We start from the raw sequence: 20,829 nt of genomic DNA on the forward strand, positions 1-20,829 counted from the left end.
CTAATACTTTTTTGCATACTGTCTGGCTTTGTGATCGATTGCAACAGTTTTGGAAAGGAATTCAATCTATACTTAATAGTTTATACAATATTTGTCTTGTATTAGATCCTAATATATTTTTATTAGGGAATATGCAATCACTAATTGATTTAGGTTTAAAGGATTATCAGATTTCCTTTATCTATATAGCTTTAGCTGTGGCCAAGAAATGTATAGCACGTACTTGGAAAGATAGAAATATATTAACTTTAGATAGGTGGCATTTGGAGATGAAATCCTGTTTGACCATGGAAAGGATATCTTTTTCAATTCAGGATAGGATGTCTTTTTATAGGTCAAAGTGGACTCCGTTTGTTAAATATATGCATTTAAGTTTGCTTTAATTATGTTTTTTTTTACTTTTTTATTTTTAACACCATAAACCACATTGACCATGATAGATACATTTACCTTTTCAAATATATACAGTGTCATTTTCTCCAACCCCCTCCCTCCTCCCATCCCACCCTCCCTACCTCCCCCCATCCATTTAAAGTACAAAATCTAAGATACATTAAACCAGTCAAACAATGTTGTCATTCAATAAAAATAAACAAGAAATTCCACTGAGTCAATTCTTTTTATTTCCTTCTCCTTTCGTTAATTTAGGTGGTGAATGTCCCCGGTAGGTTTTCTCTATTGCATTTCATGCATGGCTCTGATATTTGTTCAAATATTTCAATATTATTTCTTGAACTATATGTTATTTTTTCTAATGGAATACATTTATTTATTTCTATGAACCATTGTTGTATTCTCAAATTATTTTCCAATTTCCAGGTTGACATAATACATTTTTTTGCGATGGCTAGAGCTATCTTAACGAATCTTTTTTTGTGCACCATCCACATCAAGTCCAAATTCTTTGTTTTTTACGTTACTTAGGAAGAAGATCTCTGGTTTTTTAGTATATTGTTTTCTGTAATTTTATTTAATATCTGGTTTAGATCTTCCCAAAATTTTTCTACTTTCTCACATGTCCAGATTGCATGAATTGTTGTTCCCATTTCTTTTTTACGTCAAAAACATCTATCAGATACTGTTGGGTCCCATTTATTTAACTTTTGAGGTGTAATGTATAGCCTGTGTATCCAGTTATATTGTATCATACGTAACCTCGTATTTATTGTATTTCTCATCGTTCCAGAACATAACTTCTCCCGTTTCCTTTTTTATCTTAATATTTAAATCTTGTTCCCATTTTTGTTTAGTTTTACCATTTGTTTCCTCATTCTCCTTTTCTTGCAGTTTAATATACATATTTGTTATAAATCTTTTGATTATCATTGTATCTGTAATCACATATTCAAAGTTACTTCCCTCTGGTAACCTCAGACTGCTTCCTAATTAATCCTTCAAGTAGGATCTCAATTGGTAATATGCCAGCACTGTATCTTGAGTTATATTGTATTTATCTTTCATTTGTTCAAAGGATAATAATCTATTTCCTGAAAAACAATTTTCTATTCTTTTGATCCCTTTTTTCTCCCATTCTCTAAAGGAAAGGTTATCTATTGTAAAAGGGAGTAACAGATTTTGCGTCATTATTAGTTTTGGTAATTGGTAATTTGTTTTATTCCTTTCTACATGAATCTTCTTCCAAATATTGAGCAGATGATGTAATACTGGAGAACTCCTACATTGTACCAATTTTTCATCCCATTTATATAATATGTGTTCAGGTATCTTTTCCCCTATTTTATCTAGTTCTAATCTAGTCCAATCTGGCTTTTCCTTTGTTTGGTAAAAATCTGACAGGTATCTTAATTGTGCGCCTGTATAATAATTTTTAAAGTTTGGCAGTTGTAAGCCTCCTTGTTTATACCATTCTGTTAATTTATCTAGTGCTATCCTCGGTTTCCCCCTTTCCATAAAAATTTCCTTATTATTTTCTTTAACTCCTTGAAGAATTTCTCCGTTAAGTGTATTGGCAATGCGCTTTCCCTTCGTTTTCAGTTAGGTATTGTATCCTTAGGAAAATGTTCATTTTAATAAAGTTTATCCTTCCTATTAGTGTTAGTGGTAAGTCTTTCCAATGCTCTAAGTCGTCCTGTAATTTTTTCATTAGTGGATAATAATTGAGTTTATATAGTTGGCCGAGGTTTTTATTTATTTGTACACCTAGGTATCGTATTGCTTGCATTTGCCATCTGAATGGTGATACTTTCTCAAATTTTGAGAAATCCGCATTATTCATTGGCATTGCTTCACTTTTATTTACGTTAATCTTGTAACACGACACTTCTCCATATTCCTTCAATTTCTTATATAATTCTTTTATTGATAGTTGTGGTGGTTCTGTTAAGTATACTATAACATCATCCGCAAATAAACTGATTTTATATTCCTTGTCTTTTATTTTTATCCCTTTTATATTATTTTCTGTTCTTATCAATTCTGCTAGTGGTTCTATAGCTAACGCGAACAATAAGTGCGATATTGGGCATCCCTGCCTTGTTGATCTGCTTAAGTTAAATTGCTTTGATATATATCAATTTACTATCACTTTCGCCAATGGCCCCTTATATAATGCTTTAATCCAATTAATATACTTCTCTGGTAAACTGAATTTTTGCAATACTTTGAATAAATAATTCCATTCTACTCTGTCAAAGGCCTTCTCTGCGTCTAAAGCAACTGCTACTGTTGGCGCTTTATTCCCTTCTACTGCATGAATTAAGTTAATAAATTTACAAATATTGTCTGTTGTGCATCTTTTTTTAATAAATCCAGTTTGGTCTAGATTTACCATTTTAGGTACATAATCTGCTAATCTGTTTGCTAATAGTTTAACTATTATCTTATAATCTGTCTTAAGTAATGATTTTGGTCTATATGACGCTGGTGCGAGTGGATCTTTCCCTTGCTTTAATATTACTGTAATTATTGCTGTTTTACATGAATCTGGTAAGCTTTGTGTTTTGTCAATCTGGTTACTTCCAGGAGGGGAGGAATTAATAAATCTTTAAATGTTTTATAGAATTCTATTGGGAATCCATCCTCTCCTGGTGTTTTATTATTTGGTAGTTTTTTTTATTATCTCTTGTATTTCTTCTATTTCAAATGGTTCTGTTAATTTATTTTGTTCCTCTATTTGTAATTTTGGTGGTTCAATTTTAGTTAAAAATTCATCTATTTTGCCTTCTTTCCCTTCGATTTCAGTTTGGTATAATTGTTCATAGAATTCTCTAAAGTTTTCCTTGATCTCCGTTGGATTATATGTGATTTGTTTGTCTTTTTTCCTTTATTTTTTAAATTTTTTATTTTTCACACCATAAATAACATTAACCATGATACACACTTTTTCATTTTCACACATATACAGTGCCATTTTCTCCCCCCCCCCCACCCTCCCATCCCACCCTCCCCACCTCCCCCCTCCCGTCCATCCAAAGCACAAAATCTAGGATACATCAAACCAGTCAAACAATGTTGTCATTCAACAAAAATACACAAGAAATTCCACTGAGTCCATTCTTTTCATTTCCTTCTCCTTCTGTTAATTTAGGTAGTGATTGTCCCCGGTAGGTTTTCGCTATTATGTTTCATGTAAGGCTCCCATATTTGTTCAAATATTTCAATATTATTTCTTGAACCATATGTTATTTTTTCTAATGGAATACATTTATTCATTTCTACATACCATTGTTGTATTTTCAAATTATCTTCCAATTTCCAGGTTGACATAATACATTTTTTTGCTACGGCTAGAGCTATCTTTACTAATCTTTTTTGTGCATCCTCCAAATCAATTCCAAATTCTTTGTTTTTTATGTTACTTAGGAGGAAGATCTCTGGATTCTTTGGTATATTGTTTTCTGTTATTTTATTTAATATCTGATTGAGATCTTCCCAAAATTTTTCTACTTTCTCACATGTCCAGATTGCATGAATTGTTGTTCCCATTTCTTTTTTACATTGAAAACATCTATCAGATACTGTTGGGTCCCATTTATTTAACTTTTGAGGTGTAATGTATAGCCTGTGTATCTAGTTATATTGTATCATACGTAACCTCGTATTTATTGTATTTCTCATCGTTCCAGAACATAACTTCTCCCATGTTTCCTTTTTTATCTTTATATTTAAATCTTGTTCCCATTTTTGTTTAGTTTTACCATTTGTTTCCTCATTCTCCTTTTCTTGCAGTTTAATATACATATTTGTGATAAATTTTTTGATTATCATTGTGTCTGTAATCACATATTCAAAATTACTTCCCTCTGGTAACCTCAGACTGCTTCCTAATTTGTCCTTCAAGTAGGATCTCAATTGGTAATATGCCAGCGCTGTATCTTGAGTTATATTGAATTTATCTTTCATTTGTTCAAAGGAAAATAATTTATTTCCTGAAAAGCATTTTTCTATTCTTTTGATCCCTTTTTTCCTCCCATTCTCTAAAGGAAAGGTTATCTATTGTAAAAGGGAGTAACTTATTTTGCGTCAATATTAGTTTTGGTAATTGATAATTTGTTTTATTCCTTTCTACATGAATCTTTTTCCAAATATTGAGTAGATGATGTAATACTGGAGAACTTCTATGTTGTATCAATTTTTCATCCCATTTATATAATATGTGTTCAGGTATCTTTTCCCCTATTTTATCTAGTTCTAATCTAGTCCAATCTGGCTTTTCCTTTGTTTGGTAAAAATCTGATAGGTATCTTAATTGTGCGGCTCTATAATAATTTTTAAAGTTTGGCAGTTGTAAGCCTCCTTGTTTATACCATTCTGTTAATTTATCTAGTGCTATCCTCGGTTTCCCCCCTTTCCATAAAAATTTGCTTATTATTTTCTTTAACTCCTTGAAGAATTTCTCTGTCAGTTGTATTGGCAATGCCTGAAATAGGTATAATATCCTTGGAAAAATGTTCATTTTAATACAGTTTATCCTTCCTATTAGTGTTAGTGGTAAATCTTTCCAATGCTCTAAATCGTCCTGTAATTTTTTCATTAGTGGATAATAATTGAGTTTATATAGTTGGCCGAGGTTTTTATTTATTTGTACACCTAGGTATCTTATTGCTTGCATTTGCCATCTAAATGGTGATTCCTTATTAAATTTTGAGAAATCCGCATTATTCATTGGCATTGCTTCACTTTTATTTACGTTGATCTTGTACCCCGACACTTCTCCATATTCCTTCAATTTCTTATATAATTCTTTTATTGATAGTTGTGGTTCTGTTAAGTATACTATAACATCGTCCACAAATAAACTGATTTTATATTCCTTGTCTTTTATTTTTATCCCTTTTATATTATTTTCTGTTCTTATCAATTCTGCTAGTGGTTCTATAGCTAACGCGAACAATAAAGGTGATAGTGGGCATCCCTGCCGTGTTGACCTGCTTAAGTTAAATTGCTTTGATACATGTCCATTTACTGTCACTTTCGCCAATGGCCCCTTATATAATGCTTTAATCCAATTAATATACTTCTCCGGTAAACTGAATTTTTGCAATACTTTGAACAAATAATTCCATTCTACTCTGTCAAAGGCCTTCTCTGCGTCTAAAGCAACTGCTACTGTTGGCGCTTTATTCCCTTCTACTGCATGAATTAAGTTAATAAATTTACAAATATTGTCTGTTGTGCGTCTTTTTTTGATAAATCCAGTTTGGTCTAGATTTACCATTTTCGGTACATACTCTGCTAATCTGTTTGCTAATAGTTTAGCTATTATCTTATAATCTGTGTTAAGTAAAGATATTGGTCTATATGACGCTGGTGTGAGTGGATCTTTCCCTTGCTTTAGTATTACTGTAATTATTGATGTTTTACATGAATCTGGTAAGCTTTGTGTTTTATCAATCTGGTTGATTACTTCCAGGAGGGGCGGAATTAATAAATCTTTAAATGTTTTATAGAATTCTATTGGGAATCCATCCTCTCCTGGTGTCTTATTATTTGGTAATTTTTTTATTATCTCTTGTATTTCTACTATTCCAAATGGCTCAGTTAATTTATTTTGTTCCTCTATTTGTAGTTTTGGTAGTTCAATTTTAGTTAGAAATTCATCTACTTTCCCTTCTTTCCCTTCGATTTCAGTTTGGTATAATTGTTCATAGAATTCTCTAAAGTTTTCCTTAATTTCTTTTGGATTATATGTAATTTGTTTGTCTTTTTTCCTTGATGCCAATACCATTTTCTTAGCTTGTTCGGTCTTCAGCTGCCATGCTAGAATTTTGTGCGTTTTTTCACCTAGTTCATAATATTTCTGTTTTGTCTTCATTATATTCTTCTCCACCTTATATGTTTGTAGTGTTTCATATTTTATTTTTTTATCTGCCAATTCTCTTCTTTTAGTTGTATCTACCTTCATTGCTAATTCTTTTTCTATATTTACTATTTCCCTTTCCAACTGCTCTGTTTCCTGATTATAGTCCTTCTTCATCTTGGTTACATAACTTATTATTTGCCCTCTAATGAACGCTTTCATTGCATCCCATAGTATAAACTTATCTTTCACTGATTCCGTATTTATTTCAAAATACATTTTAATTTCTCTTTCAATGAATTCTCTAAAATCCTGCCTTTTAAGTAGCATGGAGTTTAATGTCCATCTATACATTCTTGGAGGGATGTCCTCTAACTCTATTGTTAATATCAAGGGTGAATGGTCCGATAATATTCTAGCTTTATATTCTGTTTTTCTTACTCTATCTTGCATACGAGCTGATAACAAAAATAGGTCTATTCTTGAGTATGTTTTATGTCTACCCGAATAATATGAATATTCCTTTTCCTTTGGGTGTTGTTTCCTCCATATATCCAAAAGTTGCATTTCTTCCATCGATTTAATTATAAATTTGGTTACTTTGTTCTTTCTGTTAATTTTTTTCCCAGTTTTGTCCAAATTTGAATCCAAATTAAGGTTGAAATCCCCTCCTATTAATATGTTCCCTTGTGTATCTGCTATCTTCAAAAAAATATCTTGCATAAACTTTTGATCTTCTTCGTTAGGTGAATATACATTGAGTAGATTCCAAAACTTCGAATATATCTGACATTTTATTATTATGTATCTCCCTGCTGGATCTATTATTTCCTCTTCTATTTAAATTGGTACATTTTTACTAATTAATATAGCTACTCCTCTTGCTTTTGAATTATACGACGCTGCTTTTACATGTCCTACCCAATTTCTCTTTAATTTCTTGTGCTCCAATTCAGTTAAATGTGTTTCTTGCACAAATGCTATATCATTTTTTTCTTTTTTCAGTAAATTTAGCAGTTTCTTCCTTTTGATTTGGTTATGTATTCCGTTAATATTTAAAGTCATATAGTTCAACGTAGCCATTTCATACTTTGTTTATCTTTCCTTTCCGTTTCTCCATCATCACCTTTCCTTATCCATTTCTGCTTTCTTGTTTTGAACACTTTATAAGACAACATTTCTAAAACATCAAACATTTTCCTTATTCTCCTATTTAAATCTTCTTTAACCCCATTCTCCCCTCCCCCTCCTGAGTTGCCCTTTATCCCTTGTCGGGCAACCACATCTCCCCTCTCCATTTGGATTTGCGAATTCACTCGCAAACGTCAACTGATTTTGCAGTGACCGTAATTCCTCCCCACCCGGCCCCCCGCCCCGGAAAAGATTCCAATTTTCATATGTAACAAAGGTCACTCTTTTAATTCCCTCCTTATTCCCTCTATTCCCTTTCATTCCCTTATTAATTCTTATCTATACTATAAATATTTTCCTCTAAATACAGATACATTCATGTATACATACACATACATACATATCTATATATATATATATATATATATATATACACACACATATACCCCCATACACACATACATATAGTCCGCGGTCATTTTTACTCTCATTACATGTCTTCATCTCTCTGCTTGTTTTGTAGTTGTTCTGCAAATTTTCGTGCTTCCTCTGGATCTGAGAATAGACTGTTTTGTTGCCCTGGAATAACTATTTTAAGTACCGCTGGGTACTTTAACATATATTTATATCCTTTTTTCCATAAGATCGTTTTTGCTGTATTGAACTCCTTCCTCTTCTTCACGAGTTCAAAACTTATGTCTGGATAGAAAATTTTTTTTTGACCTTTGTATTCCAGTGGCTTTTTGTCTTCTCTTATTTTCTTCATTGCTTTCTCCAATATATTTTCTCTTGTTGTATATCTTAAAAATTTTACTAAAATGGATCTTGGTTTTTGCTGCGGTTGTGGTTTCGGGGCTAATGTTCTATGTGCCCTCTCTATTTCCATTTCTTCCTGTAATTCTGGTCTTCCTAGGACCCTGGGGATCCAATCTTTTATAAATTCTCTCATATTCTTGCCTTCTTCATCTTCCTTAAGGCCCACTATCTTTATATTATTTCTTCTATTATAGTTTTCCATTATATCTATCTTCTGAGCTAACAGCTCATGTCCCTCTTTAACTTTTTTATTAGATTCTTCTAATTTCTCTTTTAAGTCCTCTACTTCCATTTCTACGATTATTTCTCGTTCTTCCACATTTTCCACTCTTTTTCGTATCTCTGATATGACCATTTCTATTTTATTCATTTTTTCTTCTGCATTCTTAATTCTTCTTTTTATCTCATTAAATTCTTGTAATTGCCATTCTTTCACTGATTCCATATATTCTTTAAAAAAAGATACATCCATTGTCTTGCCTTTCTCTTCTTCTTCCATTTCTTTCTGTTCTTCTTCTTCCTCTGGGTTGACCATCTGTTGTTTCCTTGTTTTCATTTTACCCTTTTCTTTCTTATTGTCGTTATTTTCTGTGTTCTGCACCTGCTGCTGTGCTGCAGGTGTCTCTCTCAGCTGTGGAGATCGACTCCGCAGCTGTTCCCCCCTCCCATCAGTGTGTTTTTTTTCATGCGCGGTTGCACATTTTTACTCGGCTCTGCGAGCCATTTTTGTAGTCCCGTGCCCGGGACTTCCACTGACCTGTGGGAGCGGGCTTCTCTCTCCGCGGCGGGCCTCCTCGGACAGGTAAGACCTTCACCTTCTTCCGACGTTCTTTCTTCTTCCCGTTGTTTTTGACTTTTCTCTCTTTGCTGCCAATTTCTTCTCACCTTGATTTTTACTTTGTTTTAAATTTTAATCTTGTACCTTTGTGTTTTGTGCGGTTTTTTTTAACTTTTCCGGAGAGGGCTGGAATTCCCTGACCGGCCACTACTCCATCATGTGACTCCTCCTTTAAGTATGTTTTTAAGTATGATATTTTAGTATTGATAACTTTTTTTTGTTAGTATCTTTACTTGTTATGTTTTATCTTTTTTTTGTAAGTGGGCTTTTTTTTTCTTATATATAATATTGTTCATTTTATTAACTCTTCACTTTATTTTGGGGGGGGTTAGACTAATTTTAAGTTACGTTATTAATATTGTGTAATAATCATTGCGGGGGTGGGGGGGGTTAGTTTATTTAGTTTACCGATGTGGTACTGTAATTTTATTATCTTACTTTTATTCTTTTTAAATGTAATCCTTTATTTTATTCATGTTATAAAATCATAAATAAAGCTTAAAAAAAACAAAGTAACAAGAATACAAAGCGGCTCAACTCCAATCCCCATTAATGCGACAAATCTTGGTCCATTCCCCAGCTGTCCGGGGATGGTTGGAGAGAGGCACGAGAGAAGTAACTCCACTGGGACAGTGAGGTACAGCAAGAAGAAAAGGCCCAGGATCTTGGCCGCCTTGGTTCTTGGACGTCAGTGTGGTCACCCCTGGGTAGATGGTACTGTTACATGCCCAGCAATAGGCTTTGAAGCCCACCCAACTAGCTGGTGCGGTAATGGGAGTTAGGTGTAGCAGATGATCCATCAAACCCTGGAGTGTGGAGGGCAGTGGAAGCCACCCCGCATTCATGGTCCTTGCTGCATGTGGACAGGGGATCCTCCACCTAGAGTCCAGTGTCGAGGAGTGAGAAGGCGAAAGGAACATCCAGCCCAGTGGATGGGCTTCGGTGGCCAACGCTGGCTCCAGGAGGTGGAACACAATCTCCCCACCTCCCTTCTTTCCTTGAGAAAGCATAGTTCTGAGGACAGACCATGGGCTCCTGGCTGGGAACAGTTCAGCATCTGAGCAGAGACCAGCAAACAACACTCCCTCAACTCCTCATGCCTTCTCTTCCCCTTGTCCCCTCCCCCTTCTGCACCTTCTCACCCTGCTCACCACTTTCCCCTCCTACTCTGTCTCCCCCTCATGCTCACTTCCACCTCCACCCCTCCTCCGTTTCCCCCTCATGCTCACTTCCACCTCCTCCCTCTCTCCTCCTCCTCTACCCATTCTCCCCTCTGCTCCCCCACTTTCCCTCCTTCTCTTCCCCTCCCACATGCCCTCTCCCTGTCCCCATCAAGCCATCTCAGGCTCTCCCCCCTCCTCCTCCCATCTCCTGCTCCCCCCCCACTTTCAACCTCTCTTTCTCTCCTCTGCTCTCCCTCTTCCCCCCCCCCCCCACCAGGCCCCTCCTTCTCAGAGGGACTTGCGCTGCCTCTTCAGGAAGGACAGTGTGTAGTCGCTGGCCGAACTCAGCTTCTGCTTCTTCATCTGGACCTGGGACTGGGCAGTGAGCTGCAGTTTGATGGCACTGGAGTTGATCTTCAGGGCCGTGAGTAGCTCCTTCATCCCCTTCATCTTCTCGCTATGGAAGGTGACGCAGGGCCCGGCAGGGAGGGGGGGCGTGGGGGCCGGCCGCTGAACAGGTGCCGAGCGCCGGCGCTCCACCAGCTTCTCAGCCTGGAACTTCTTTGCCGGGGGCGGCTCTTCGGCCTTGGATTCGCGGCGGGGGCCCCGGCGCCTGGCGTCCCGGGAGTCGTCGCTGTGCTGGTCATCGTCCTCATTTGTCTCGGTGTCCTTCACGATGATTGTCACCTTGTGCCGCACCTAGGGAGGCAAAGGCCAGTGATGCTTTCGCAGAGGCAAGGGGTCAAAGCCGGCGTGGACGTCAAGGGCCTGTTTCCATGCCATAAACTGTTATATGTATATAGAAGCCCAAGTGACACCCTTGGTTGAAACCAATGGCGGATGGTACAGGAATCATCTCGTCATCGGACTCAGCACAGACCCTTCAGCCCACGATGTTGTGCCCACCTACGAAACCCACCCTACAGCATCTAAACCATCACCTTAAGTAATCCCTTACTAACCACAGAGCACCTCTGGCAACCTTGAAGAATATGTGGACATGAAGGTTAACACTCGTTTTCCATGAAACAGGAGCAGAAATAGGCCATCAGCCCACCGAGTCTGCCCCACCATTCAATCATGGGCTGATCTATTTCCCCACTCAACCCCACTGCCCGGCCTTCACCACTGGTCCCCTGGCTCATCAAGAACCCATCAGTCTCTGCCTTAAATACACCCAATGACCCGGCCTCCACAACCACCCACGGCAACAAATTCCACAGGTTCGCCATCCTCTGGCTGAATAAATCCCTCCGCATCTCTGTTCTAAGCGGACATCCTTCAACCCTCTTGTCCTAGACTCTCCCACCGTGGGGAACAACGTTTCTACATCTACTCTGTCCACACCTTTCAACATTCAAAATGTTTCATTGAGATCCGCCCCCCACCCCCAACCCCAACAAGTCCAGGCCAAGAGCCATCAAACACTCCTCATAAAACCTTTTAATTCCCAGAATCATCCTTGTGAACCTCCTAAACCCTCACTAATGACAGCACATCCGATTTTAAATGAGAAGCCCAAAACTGCTCACAATTCTCCATGTGAGGCCTCACTAGAGCCTGATAAAGCCTCAACATCCCATCCCTGCCCTTAGATTCTATTCTGGTTGTAACGAACGCCAGCATCACATTTGCCTTCTTCACCTCCCGACTCAACCTGCACGTTTACCTTCAGGGTATCTTGCACAAAGACGACCAGGTCTCTTTGCAACCTTGGAGGTTTCTACACCAATCACACAGCTTCATCGGTGCCCTCCTGAATGTGTGTGTGTGTGGGGGCGGGGGGGGGGGGGTGTTGCATGGACTCCAATCTGACTCCACGTCTCCAAGCCCCCCCCCCCCCACAGTGGAAGGAAGTTCCTCAACCTCGTCACAGGCCCTTCAGCCCACAATGATGTGCTGACCTATGGGAATCTACTCCATAACAATCTAACTCTTTCTTTTCCTTACATCTTTAGAGTGTTTCTATTTCACTAGCCTATCCCTCCCACCACCCCCGATAATATTTTCCAGCCTGCACCCACCCCCTCCCACCTCTGAGGCAGCAACAGTCATGCAGCAGGGTAATCTCGAGGAAGATGGGCCCATTACCTGCCCATCGAACTTGCTGATGGACTGAACAAGGAAAGTGGCCCAGCCGACATGGAGGACTGGCGTGGAGCTTCCTTCCTCCCACTTGCAGATCCCATCGTAGAACCGGAGTAACTGGGCGAAGCTCTCAGGGTCTTGCAGCGCCGTGTTGGGAGTGGGCCGCCCTGACTGAGCCTGGAGGAGATGGGGGGGGGGGAGCGACAGAAAGAATCTCATGTACCTCACTGAAAATGTGCACCGGTGGGCAATAGAGAATGTCGCCAAGAAGATAACTGGGGTGTCCCTTTCCTCCATGGACATTTACTGGGAACGTGGCTTAAATGGGGTTTAAAGAATTCTTGAGGACCCTTTCCATCCAGCCCACAGGATCTCTGACCCACTACCATCAGGAAGGAGGTACCAGAGCATCAAAATCAGGACAGAGCTTCCTCTTGCAGCTGTCTTGCAGGAGGACCTGGGAGGGCTTGTGCATGAATTGCAGGTTGGTTTGCAGGTGCAGCCGGGTAACAAGAAGGCAGGTGGAATGTTGGCCTTCATTGCTGGAGAGGTTGAATTTAGGAGCAGGGAGGTTCTAATGCAACTGGACAAGGTCCTAGTGAGGCCGCATCTGGAGAACTGTGTGCAGATCTGATCTCCTGACTTGAGGAAGGATGGATGGGCTTTGGGGGCGGTGCGGAGGAGGTTCACCAGGTTGATTCCAGGGATGAAGGGGTTGGCCTATGAGGAGAGATTGAGTCGTCTGGGACTGGACTCGCTGGGATTTAGAAGAATGAGAGGGGAGCAATTTTATAGAAACTTGCAAAATTACAAAAGGTATAGAAAAGATAAAAATAAGCAAGTTGTTCCCACTGGAAGGGAGACTAAAACTAGGGTACGTAGCCTCAAGATTCGGGAGTAGATTTAGGATGGAGATGAGGAGGAACTGCTTTTCCCAGAGGGCGGGGAATCTGTGGAATTCGCTGCCCATTGAAGCAGTGGAAGTGACCTCAGTAAATGTATTTAAGTCAAGGTTGGATAGATTTTTTACATCGTCAGGGAATTAAGGGATATGGGAGCCTCTCATCAGATCAATCATGATCATATTGAATGGCAGAGCAGGCTCGACAGGACGACCCCTGCCCCTGTTTCTTATGAACTGGGGTCGCTGGTTTTTAATAGTACACCCTAACTTTAAGTACAGATGCTCCTTGACGTACAATGGTGTTGCGTTCCGATCAACCAGTCATAAGCTGAAAAGTTTACAGTACTGAACCTACTGAACATCATAGTGTAGCCGACCTTAACCGTGCTCAGAACAGCCGACAGGTGGGCAAAACTATCTTAAACAAAGCCTTTTTTATAATTAAATGTTGAATGCCTTTTATTCCACAATGAAAAAAGTTTTAAATCATTAAATATAGTGATAATGACCATCGTATCTTGGAGCAATCGTAAGTTATTGGACTATTGTAAGTAGAGGAGCATCTGTACATTTATATTAAATTGTACCTTTATGGATATGCATATTATGTGCTGCGCATTGAGTGTACACCATGGTCTGGAGAATCACGTTTTGCCTGGTTGTACATGTACAGTCAAATGATAATAAACTTGAATTCAATACGGTATAGCACAGGAACAGGCCAGGTCTGCACTGGGAGTGGGTGTCCAAATTAGCGGCAAACTCTGCCACTTGCCCCTAATCCACATCCCCTTACTCCCACCCTGCACTATTCACAGGAACAAGTATCAAACCCTTGAGGAGGGCTGGGGAGAGGGGGAGACGAGGCGGAGACAATGCATCATAAAGCCCAGCCATCACCGGTAGGAAGGTTGGCTGGGGATCAGAACTGAGGAATGGGGGGAGGTGACCAGGGGGCAGGTAGGGGCTGAGGAAGGCTCCTGGACCAACATTACTGGAGGGCAGCAGTGTGGAAAAAGGAAATCTGATTTTCTTTCCAGCAATAGAGTAGAGGTGTACAAAACCAGACGTCATTAAATATGGTGGATAAGCTACTGTAAAACCCCTGTATCCAGTACCTATGGGGAGTGGTAGATGCCGCATAAGCACATTTTCCAGTTGCTTGAGACTTATTCTTACAATGTAAAAATACTACACTGCATTTACACTGAACAAACTTCACCTGCACGAATATATAAACCTTAAAGCATTTTACTTTATTTTCAGTCCCATTCTTTGAAAACGTTTAACCGTCGCTGCATCTGCAGGTTCCTCCCCCTCCACGGAGCTGCCCAAAAGACCAACAATAACATTATAGATAATTAATCCTCCCCGAGTTTACAGATAAAGCCTCTGACTGGGGCGACTCTTACTCTGGGGACACGTTAAAAGAGTTGCCCCAACGGCGAGCGGCATCAACCCGCTCTTCATCCTGGGCGAGGCTGTCGCTGCTTCACACAACTTTATTCAAACAGCTGCTACGAGCAAAGCCTGACCAAGGCCTCTGCTGGTTGGATATTTGCTCCCATCCTCACCACAGATTCGTGTGTTACTTCAGAGAATATTTACAATTTTAACCTTGTGTACTGCTTTTTTACCTAATATTTTTTTTTTAAACCTAATATTTTATTTGTATTTATTTTAATTTTAAAAATTTGATTTTTTTTTTGCCGGTTGCTTGAATTCTGGATACCAAGGCTTTAATGTATCACAAACCCAGCCTGAGCTCTGGGCTGTTGATGTAAAGGCATGACCACAAAAATCACGACAGGGCCACTAAGGAATTTAAATTCAAGAAAGTAAATAAACCTGGGATTAAAAACTGATCTCAATAACGTTGACAGTGAAACCAGTGAATTACCATGAATGCCGATCTGGTTCCTGGGGGCAAGGGAAATTTGGGGTGGTGACTGACCAGCTGCAGGTGGTCAGCAACTTGCGGACGAGGGACTCACAAAACCGGGATTCGAGAGGGGGCTGTGGGCAAGAAGGGCTCCTGAAGGGCCTCAGGTGCTGAAGGCTTCCTGATCGTGGCTGGAGGTTTGGACCTGGAGCTCGGGCAGCCGACGGATCCACAGTGCAGCTGTGGAGATGGCGGGAGTGCTGGGGGGGGGAGACACACGGATACTCAGTGACTCTGAAGGGACTCACTTTTGCTTCCCTTTCCCTATTATTGGGGCGGCGGGCAACGCTCGTGGTGACCCCGTTTGCCTTACAGTAAGCAAACGTTGGAGTACATCGGCAGTCCCCGGGTTATGAACACGATCCATTCCTACATCGAATTTGTAGGTAAATACAATGATCTACTCCAGTATACAGATTGAATGGGAAGGCGTGAAGATCTGCCAGCCATGAAGAGGAGATCATGGAAATTAATCCAGTCAGCATCAATCCGACTTAAAATGGCGGACGGCATTCATCTTTCTCAAGCCGACGAACCACTCAAGCTGCACTTAGTCCATTCATAAGTACGAGTTGTCCGTAAGTTGGACGTTCTTAACCTGGGGACATTTTTTATGTATTATTAAGGGACAATTTTTAAAAAACTGCTACGCAACTGTGTGACTGCAGAAAGCGCTGAAGGTGAATTCACAGCCACTCAGTGTCTCTGAAGGGACTCTCTACTTTTTTTCTCTTAATGGGGACTGTCGTACAGTGGGCAAAAGGAAATCTCACCGAATTTTACATGAACGTTGAACTGCTGTCTGGGTTGAATGTGATTCACCTGCACGCCCATGGGGTTGAATTTCAACTGCCTCCTCGGGTCTTGGGCCATCAGGGGATGGACATCAGTGGCAGCAGTGTCTGCCCCCCATCCCTTTTGCCGGGGAACCGAGGGACCCTCTGCAATCTGAAAAGGCTGCTGCAGACCCTCAAGACCCCCGCACCCCGGCTTACCTCGTCGGCATGATCCTCCGATGTCTCGGTGATGCTGGCCATCTCCTTGATTAAATTCGGGATGATATCATTGGCAATATCAAAGAACTCTTTGTAAATCTCCTCATCTTCTCGGCAGTAGTTGTAACTGGGACAGAGGGGTAGAGTGGTGTTACACGTGGGCCAGAAGGAACCTCCCAGAGAGCAACGTTCAAAGCTTAAATCATGCCACACGGGGAGCATCCTCAAGGGGAAATCGTCACCGGGTTTGGAGGAAAGATCCTCAGCCCAGCTCCTCCCTGCCAACAAAGTTCTCTCTCTTAACAGGCCCTTCAGCTTGTCAGCAAAGGTGGGGGGGGGGGGGGGGGGGAGGGGAGGAGAGGGAGAGGTAACATCTTTCAGCTGAAATTGAGGGGGGAGGAAGAAGAGAGAGAGAGAACGAGGCGGAGGAAGGGGAGAGAGCGAGGGGGAGGAGGAAGGGAAGAGCTGGGGGGGAGGAAGGGGAGAGCGAGAGAGGAGGAGGAAGGGGAGAGAGTGAGGTGACGGGAGGGAGGGAGGAAGGAGGCAGAGAGCGGGGAATGACTTACTCTTGGATGACAGTGGCCGCATCCCCCCAGGATGCCAAGGCATCTTTCACATTCCTATTGCGGCAGAAGTAACTTGCCAAGTAGACGTAGGGGTAGATGTGCTCGTTGTTATAGTATTTCTTTGCTGACGAAATGCCCTGCCAGATGAGAAGACGGTTGCCTTCAATAAACAGCAACAGGTAAAAACAACCCGTCACTCTGGGCCTGGTCATGAGACAGCCCTCCTGTCTGCTGGAACCCAGGCTCCTCAACTCCCCGCTCATTCGCCTGAAGTTTTCTTTCAACCAAAAGTTAACTTTATTCACAATAAATTGCTTGCAAAAGGAAAACTGATCCAATCTCTTCCCACCCTTTGCTTTGTATCCATACGGTTCCATTGCTGTTACATTAATTCTCCAATGACCCATTGCCACTGTGGCAGCTTGTCGTAACTCTCCCCTCTGTTATTGGAGGGGCTTCCGCTCGGTCTCTGCCCCTCAATGCCCGGTGGCGGAAGGACTTCAGGTCAGCCATTCTCATACAGCCGGGAGGAGAGAAGTACAGAAGAGACCAACTAAACTTCACTGCTTCACAGGGAAGGAGCCAGAGTTTTAAAGAGGCCACAGGGGAAAAAAAAGGTTCAGAATAGTCTTCCCCCACCCAGCACCCTCGCGTTGGCTGTGCCAAGCCCTAGTGTGCCCATCAGCGTGTAATCCTGCAGCCTGGAACGTGCCAGTCAGCAGCGTTCCCTCACTGGCATCTCCACGTGCTGGAAGACCGACAGGTGAAGAGTCAGAGTCGATGGTCTTCCAGCAGTTCTGGATGTCAGACTGTGTGGGCATCCCCAAGAAAGGCCCGGAAATCAGAGAGTGCTCCGTCGCGCTGCCGCCGGGGATGAATCATGACAAAGATCCACCTGTGTTCGACCCCTGGCGTCAGGAGGTTGAGCTCAGCCTCACCGGCAGCATCAGTCCAACCATAGTCCCGGCATCTCATGATCAAGCACACTACACCTATACCTAGGTATTTGACTAGATAATAATCTAGGCCATCTATACAAATTAAATTATCAGCCATTAATGAAGAAATTACAAGATGACTTAGAACATTGGAAAGAATTGCCACTAACACTGATAGGGAGGGTAAATTGCACTAAAATGAATATCTTCCCAAGGATACAATACCTATTTCAATTGTTACCAATTCCCTTAACAGAGAAATTCTTCAATGAGCAAAATAAAATAACAAGGAAATTCTTATGGAAAGGGGGGAAACCGAGGATAGCGCTAGATAAATTAACAGAGAGGTACAAACAAGGGGGCTTACAGCTACCAAACTTTAAGAATTATTATAGAGCAGCACAATTAAGGTATTTATCAGATTTTTATCAAACAAGGGAAAAACCAGATTGGACTAAGATAGAGCTAGATAAAATAGGGGAGAAGGTACCGGAACATATACTTTATAAATGGGATGAAAAACTGGTGCAATATAGAAGTTCACTAGTACTGCACCATCTGCTCAACATATAGAAGATTCACGGAGAAAGGAAAAAAACAAATGATCAACTACCAAAATTATTATTGACGCAATATCAACTAATCCCTTTCACAATAGATAACCTTTCCTTTAGAGAATGAGAGAGAAAAGGGATCAAAAGAATAGAAAATTGTTTTTTGGGAAATAATTTATTATCTTTTGAACAAATGAAGTACAAATATGGAATAACTCACGGTACAATGTTTGTATACCACCAACTGAAAAGGACAAATTGGGAAGCAGGCTGAGGTGACCAGAAGGCAGCAGCTTTGAATATGTGATTACAGACACTGATAATTAAAAGATTTATAACAAACATGTACATCAAACTGCAAGAGAAAGAGAATGATGAAATAAGCTGTAAGCCCAAACAAAAGTGGGAACAAGATCTAAACATAAAGATAAAAAATGAAAAATGGGAAAAGCTATGCTCCGGAACTATGAGAAATACAATAAACACGAGGTTACGCCTGATACAATATAATTGGTTACACAGGCTATATATCATGCCCCAAAAGTTAAATAAATGGGACCCGACAGTATCAGATGGATGTTTTCGCTGTAAGAAGGAAACGGGAACAACAGTACATGCAATTTGGGCATGTGAGAAAGTGGAAAAGTTTTGGGAAGATATTAAATAAAATCACAAAAAGCAACATACCAAAAAATCCAGAGATCTTTCTTCTAAGTAATACAAGAAGTAAAGAATTAGGCCTCAAACTGGATGAAGCACAAAAAAGATTTATTATGATAGCCTTAGCTGTAGCAAAAAAATGTATAATGTCAGCCTGGAAATCAGAAGAGAGCCTGAGAGTACAGCAATGGTACATAGAAATGAATAAATATATTCCATTGGAAAAAATAACATATAATTTTAAAAAAACGTCACATTAATCGAACAAATTTGGGAACCGTACATGGAACACAACAGAGAGGGCCTACCACGGACCTCCACCCTCTAAAATGATAGAAGAGGAGTCACGTGATGGAGTAGTGGCCGGTCAGGGAATTCCAGCCCTCTCCCGAAAAGTTACAAGATTAAAATTTACAACAAAGTAAAAATAAAGGTGAGAAGAAAATGGAAGCGAAGAGAGAAAAGTCGAAAACAACGGGGAGAAGAAGAAAGGACATCGGCAGAAGAAGGTGAAGGCCTTACCTGTCCGAGGAGGCCTGCCGCGTAGAGAGAACCCCGCTCCCACAGGTCAGTGGAAGTCCTGGGCTCGGGACTACAAAAATGGCTCACAGAGCCGAGTAAAAGTGCGCAACCGCGCATGAAAAAAAACACACTGACGGGAGGGGGGAACAGCTGCGGAGTCGATCTCCACAGCTGAGAGAGACACCTGCAACACAGCAGCAGGTCCAGAACACAGACAATAACGACAACAAGAAAGAAGAGGGTAAAAAGAAAACAAGGAAACAACAGATGGTCAATCCAGAGGAAGAAGAAGAAGAAGAACAAAAAGAAGTGGAAGAAGAAGAGAAAGGCAAGACAATGGATGTATCTTTTTTAAAGAATATATGAAATCAGTGAAAGAATGGCAATTACAAGAATTTAATGAGATAAAAAGAAGAATTAAGAATGCAGAAGAAAAAATGAATAAAATAGAAATGGTCATGTCAGAGATAGGAAAAAGAGTGGAAAAGAGGACTTAAAAGAGAAATTAGCAGAATCTAATAAAAAAGTTAAAGAGGCACATGAGCTGTTAGCTCAGAAGATAGATATAATGGAAAATTATAATAGAAGAAATAATATAAAGATAGTGGGCCTTAAGGAAGATGAAGAAGGCAAGAATATGAGAGAATTTATAAGATTGGATCCCCAGGGTCCTAGGAAGACCAGAATTACAGGAAGAAATGGAAATAGAGAGAGCACATAGAACATTAGCCCCGAAACCATAACCGCAGCAAAAACCAAGAGCCATTTTAGTAAAATTCTTAAGATATACAACAAGAGAAAATATATTGGAGAAAGCAATGAAAAAAATAAGAGAAGACAAAAAGCCACTGGAATATAAAGGTCAAAAAATCTTTTTCTATCTAGACATAAGTTTTGAACTCCTGAAGAACAGGAAGGAGTTCAATACAGCAAAAACGATCTTATGGAAAAAAGGATATAAATTTATGTTAAAGTACCCAGCGGTACTTAAAATATTATTCCAGGGCAACAAAACAGACTATTCTCGGATCCAGAGGAAGCAAGAAAATTTGCAGAACAACTACAAAACAAGCAGAGAGATGAAGACATGTAATGAGAGTAAAAATGACCACGAACTATATGTATGTGTGTATGGGGGTATATGTGTGTGTGCGCGTATATATATATATAATATATATATATATAATACTTGTCAGCCACAAACGAGCCTGCAGCTGACGTGGACTTTTACCCCCTCCATAAATCTTCGTCCGCGAAGCCAAGCCAAAGAAAAGAAATATATATATATATATATATATATATATAGATAGAATAAATAAACATGTGTGTGTATACATGAATGTATCTGTATTTAGAGGAAAATATATAGAGTTTAGATAAGAATTAATAAGGGAGGGAAAGGGAATAGAGGGAATAAGGAGGGAATTAAAAGAGTGACCTTTGTTACATATGA

The 20,829-nt window shown here is 40.2% G+C and overlaps 1 protein-coding gene across 2 annotated transcripts in view; it reads right to left on the minus strand.

The window, feature by feature from the left end:
• Positions 1 to 10,431: 10,431 nt before the first annotated feature.
• The window catches only part of men1 (multiple endocrine neoplasia I), a 60,619-nt gene continuing 50,221 nt past the window's right edge, over positions 10,432 to 20,829 (minus strand). For both annotated transcript variants that reach the window (XM_069894111.1, XM_069894110.1), the window contains 4 exons: positions 16,703 to 16,839; positions 16,137 to 16,263; positions 12,299 to 12,472; positions 10,432 to 10,906 (listed from right to left, as the gene is read on the minus strand). In XM_069894111.1, coding sequence (XP_069750212.1) covers positions 10,496 to 10,906; positions 12,299 to 12,472; positions 16,137 to 16,263; positions 16,703 to 16,839 — 849 coding nt within the window. In that variant the 3' untranslated portion in view covers positions 10,432 to 10,495. The remainder of the gene's footprint in view (positions 10,907 to 12,298; positions 12,473 to 16,136; positions 16,264 to 16,702; positions 16,840 to 20,829) is intronic.

Source organism: Narcine bancroftii, chromosome 8 (assembly GCF_036971445.1).
Source record: "Narcine bancroftii isolate sNarBan1 chromosome 8, sNarBan1.hap1, whole genome shotgun sequence".
In the NCBI taxonomy this organism is placed as follows: Eukaryota; Metazoa; Chordata; class Chondrichthyes; order Torpediniformes; family Narcinidae; genus Narcine; species Narcine bancroftii.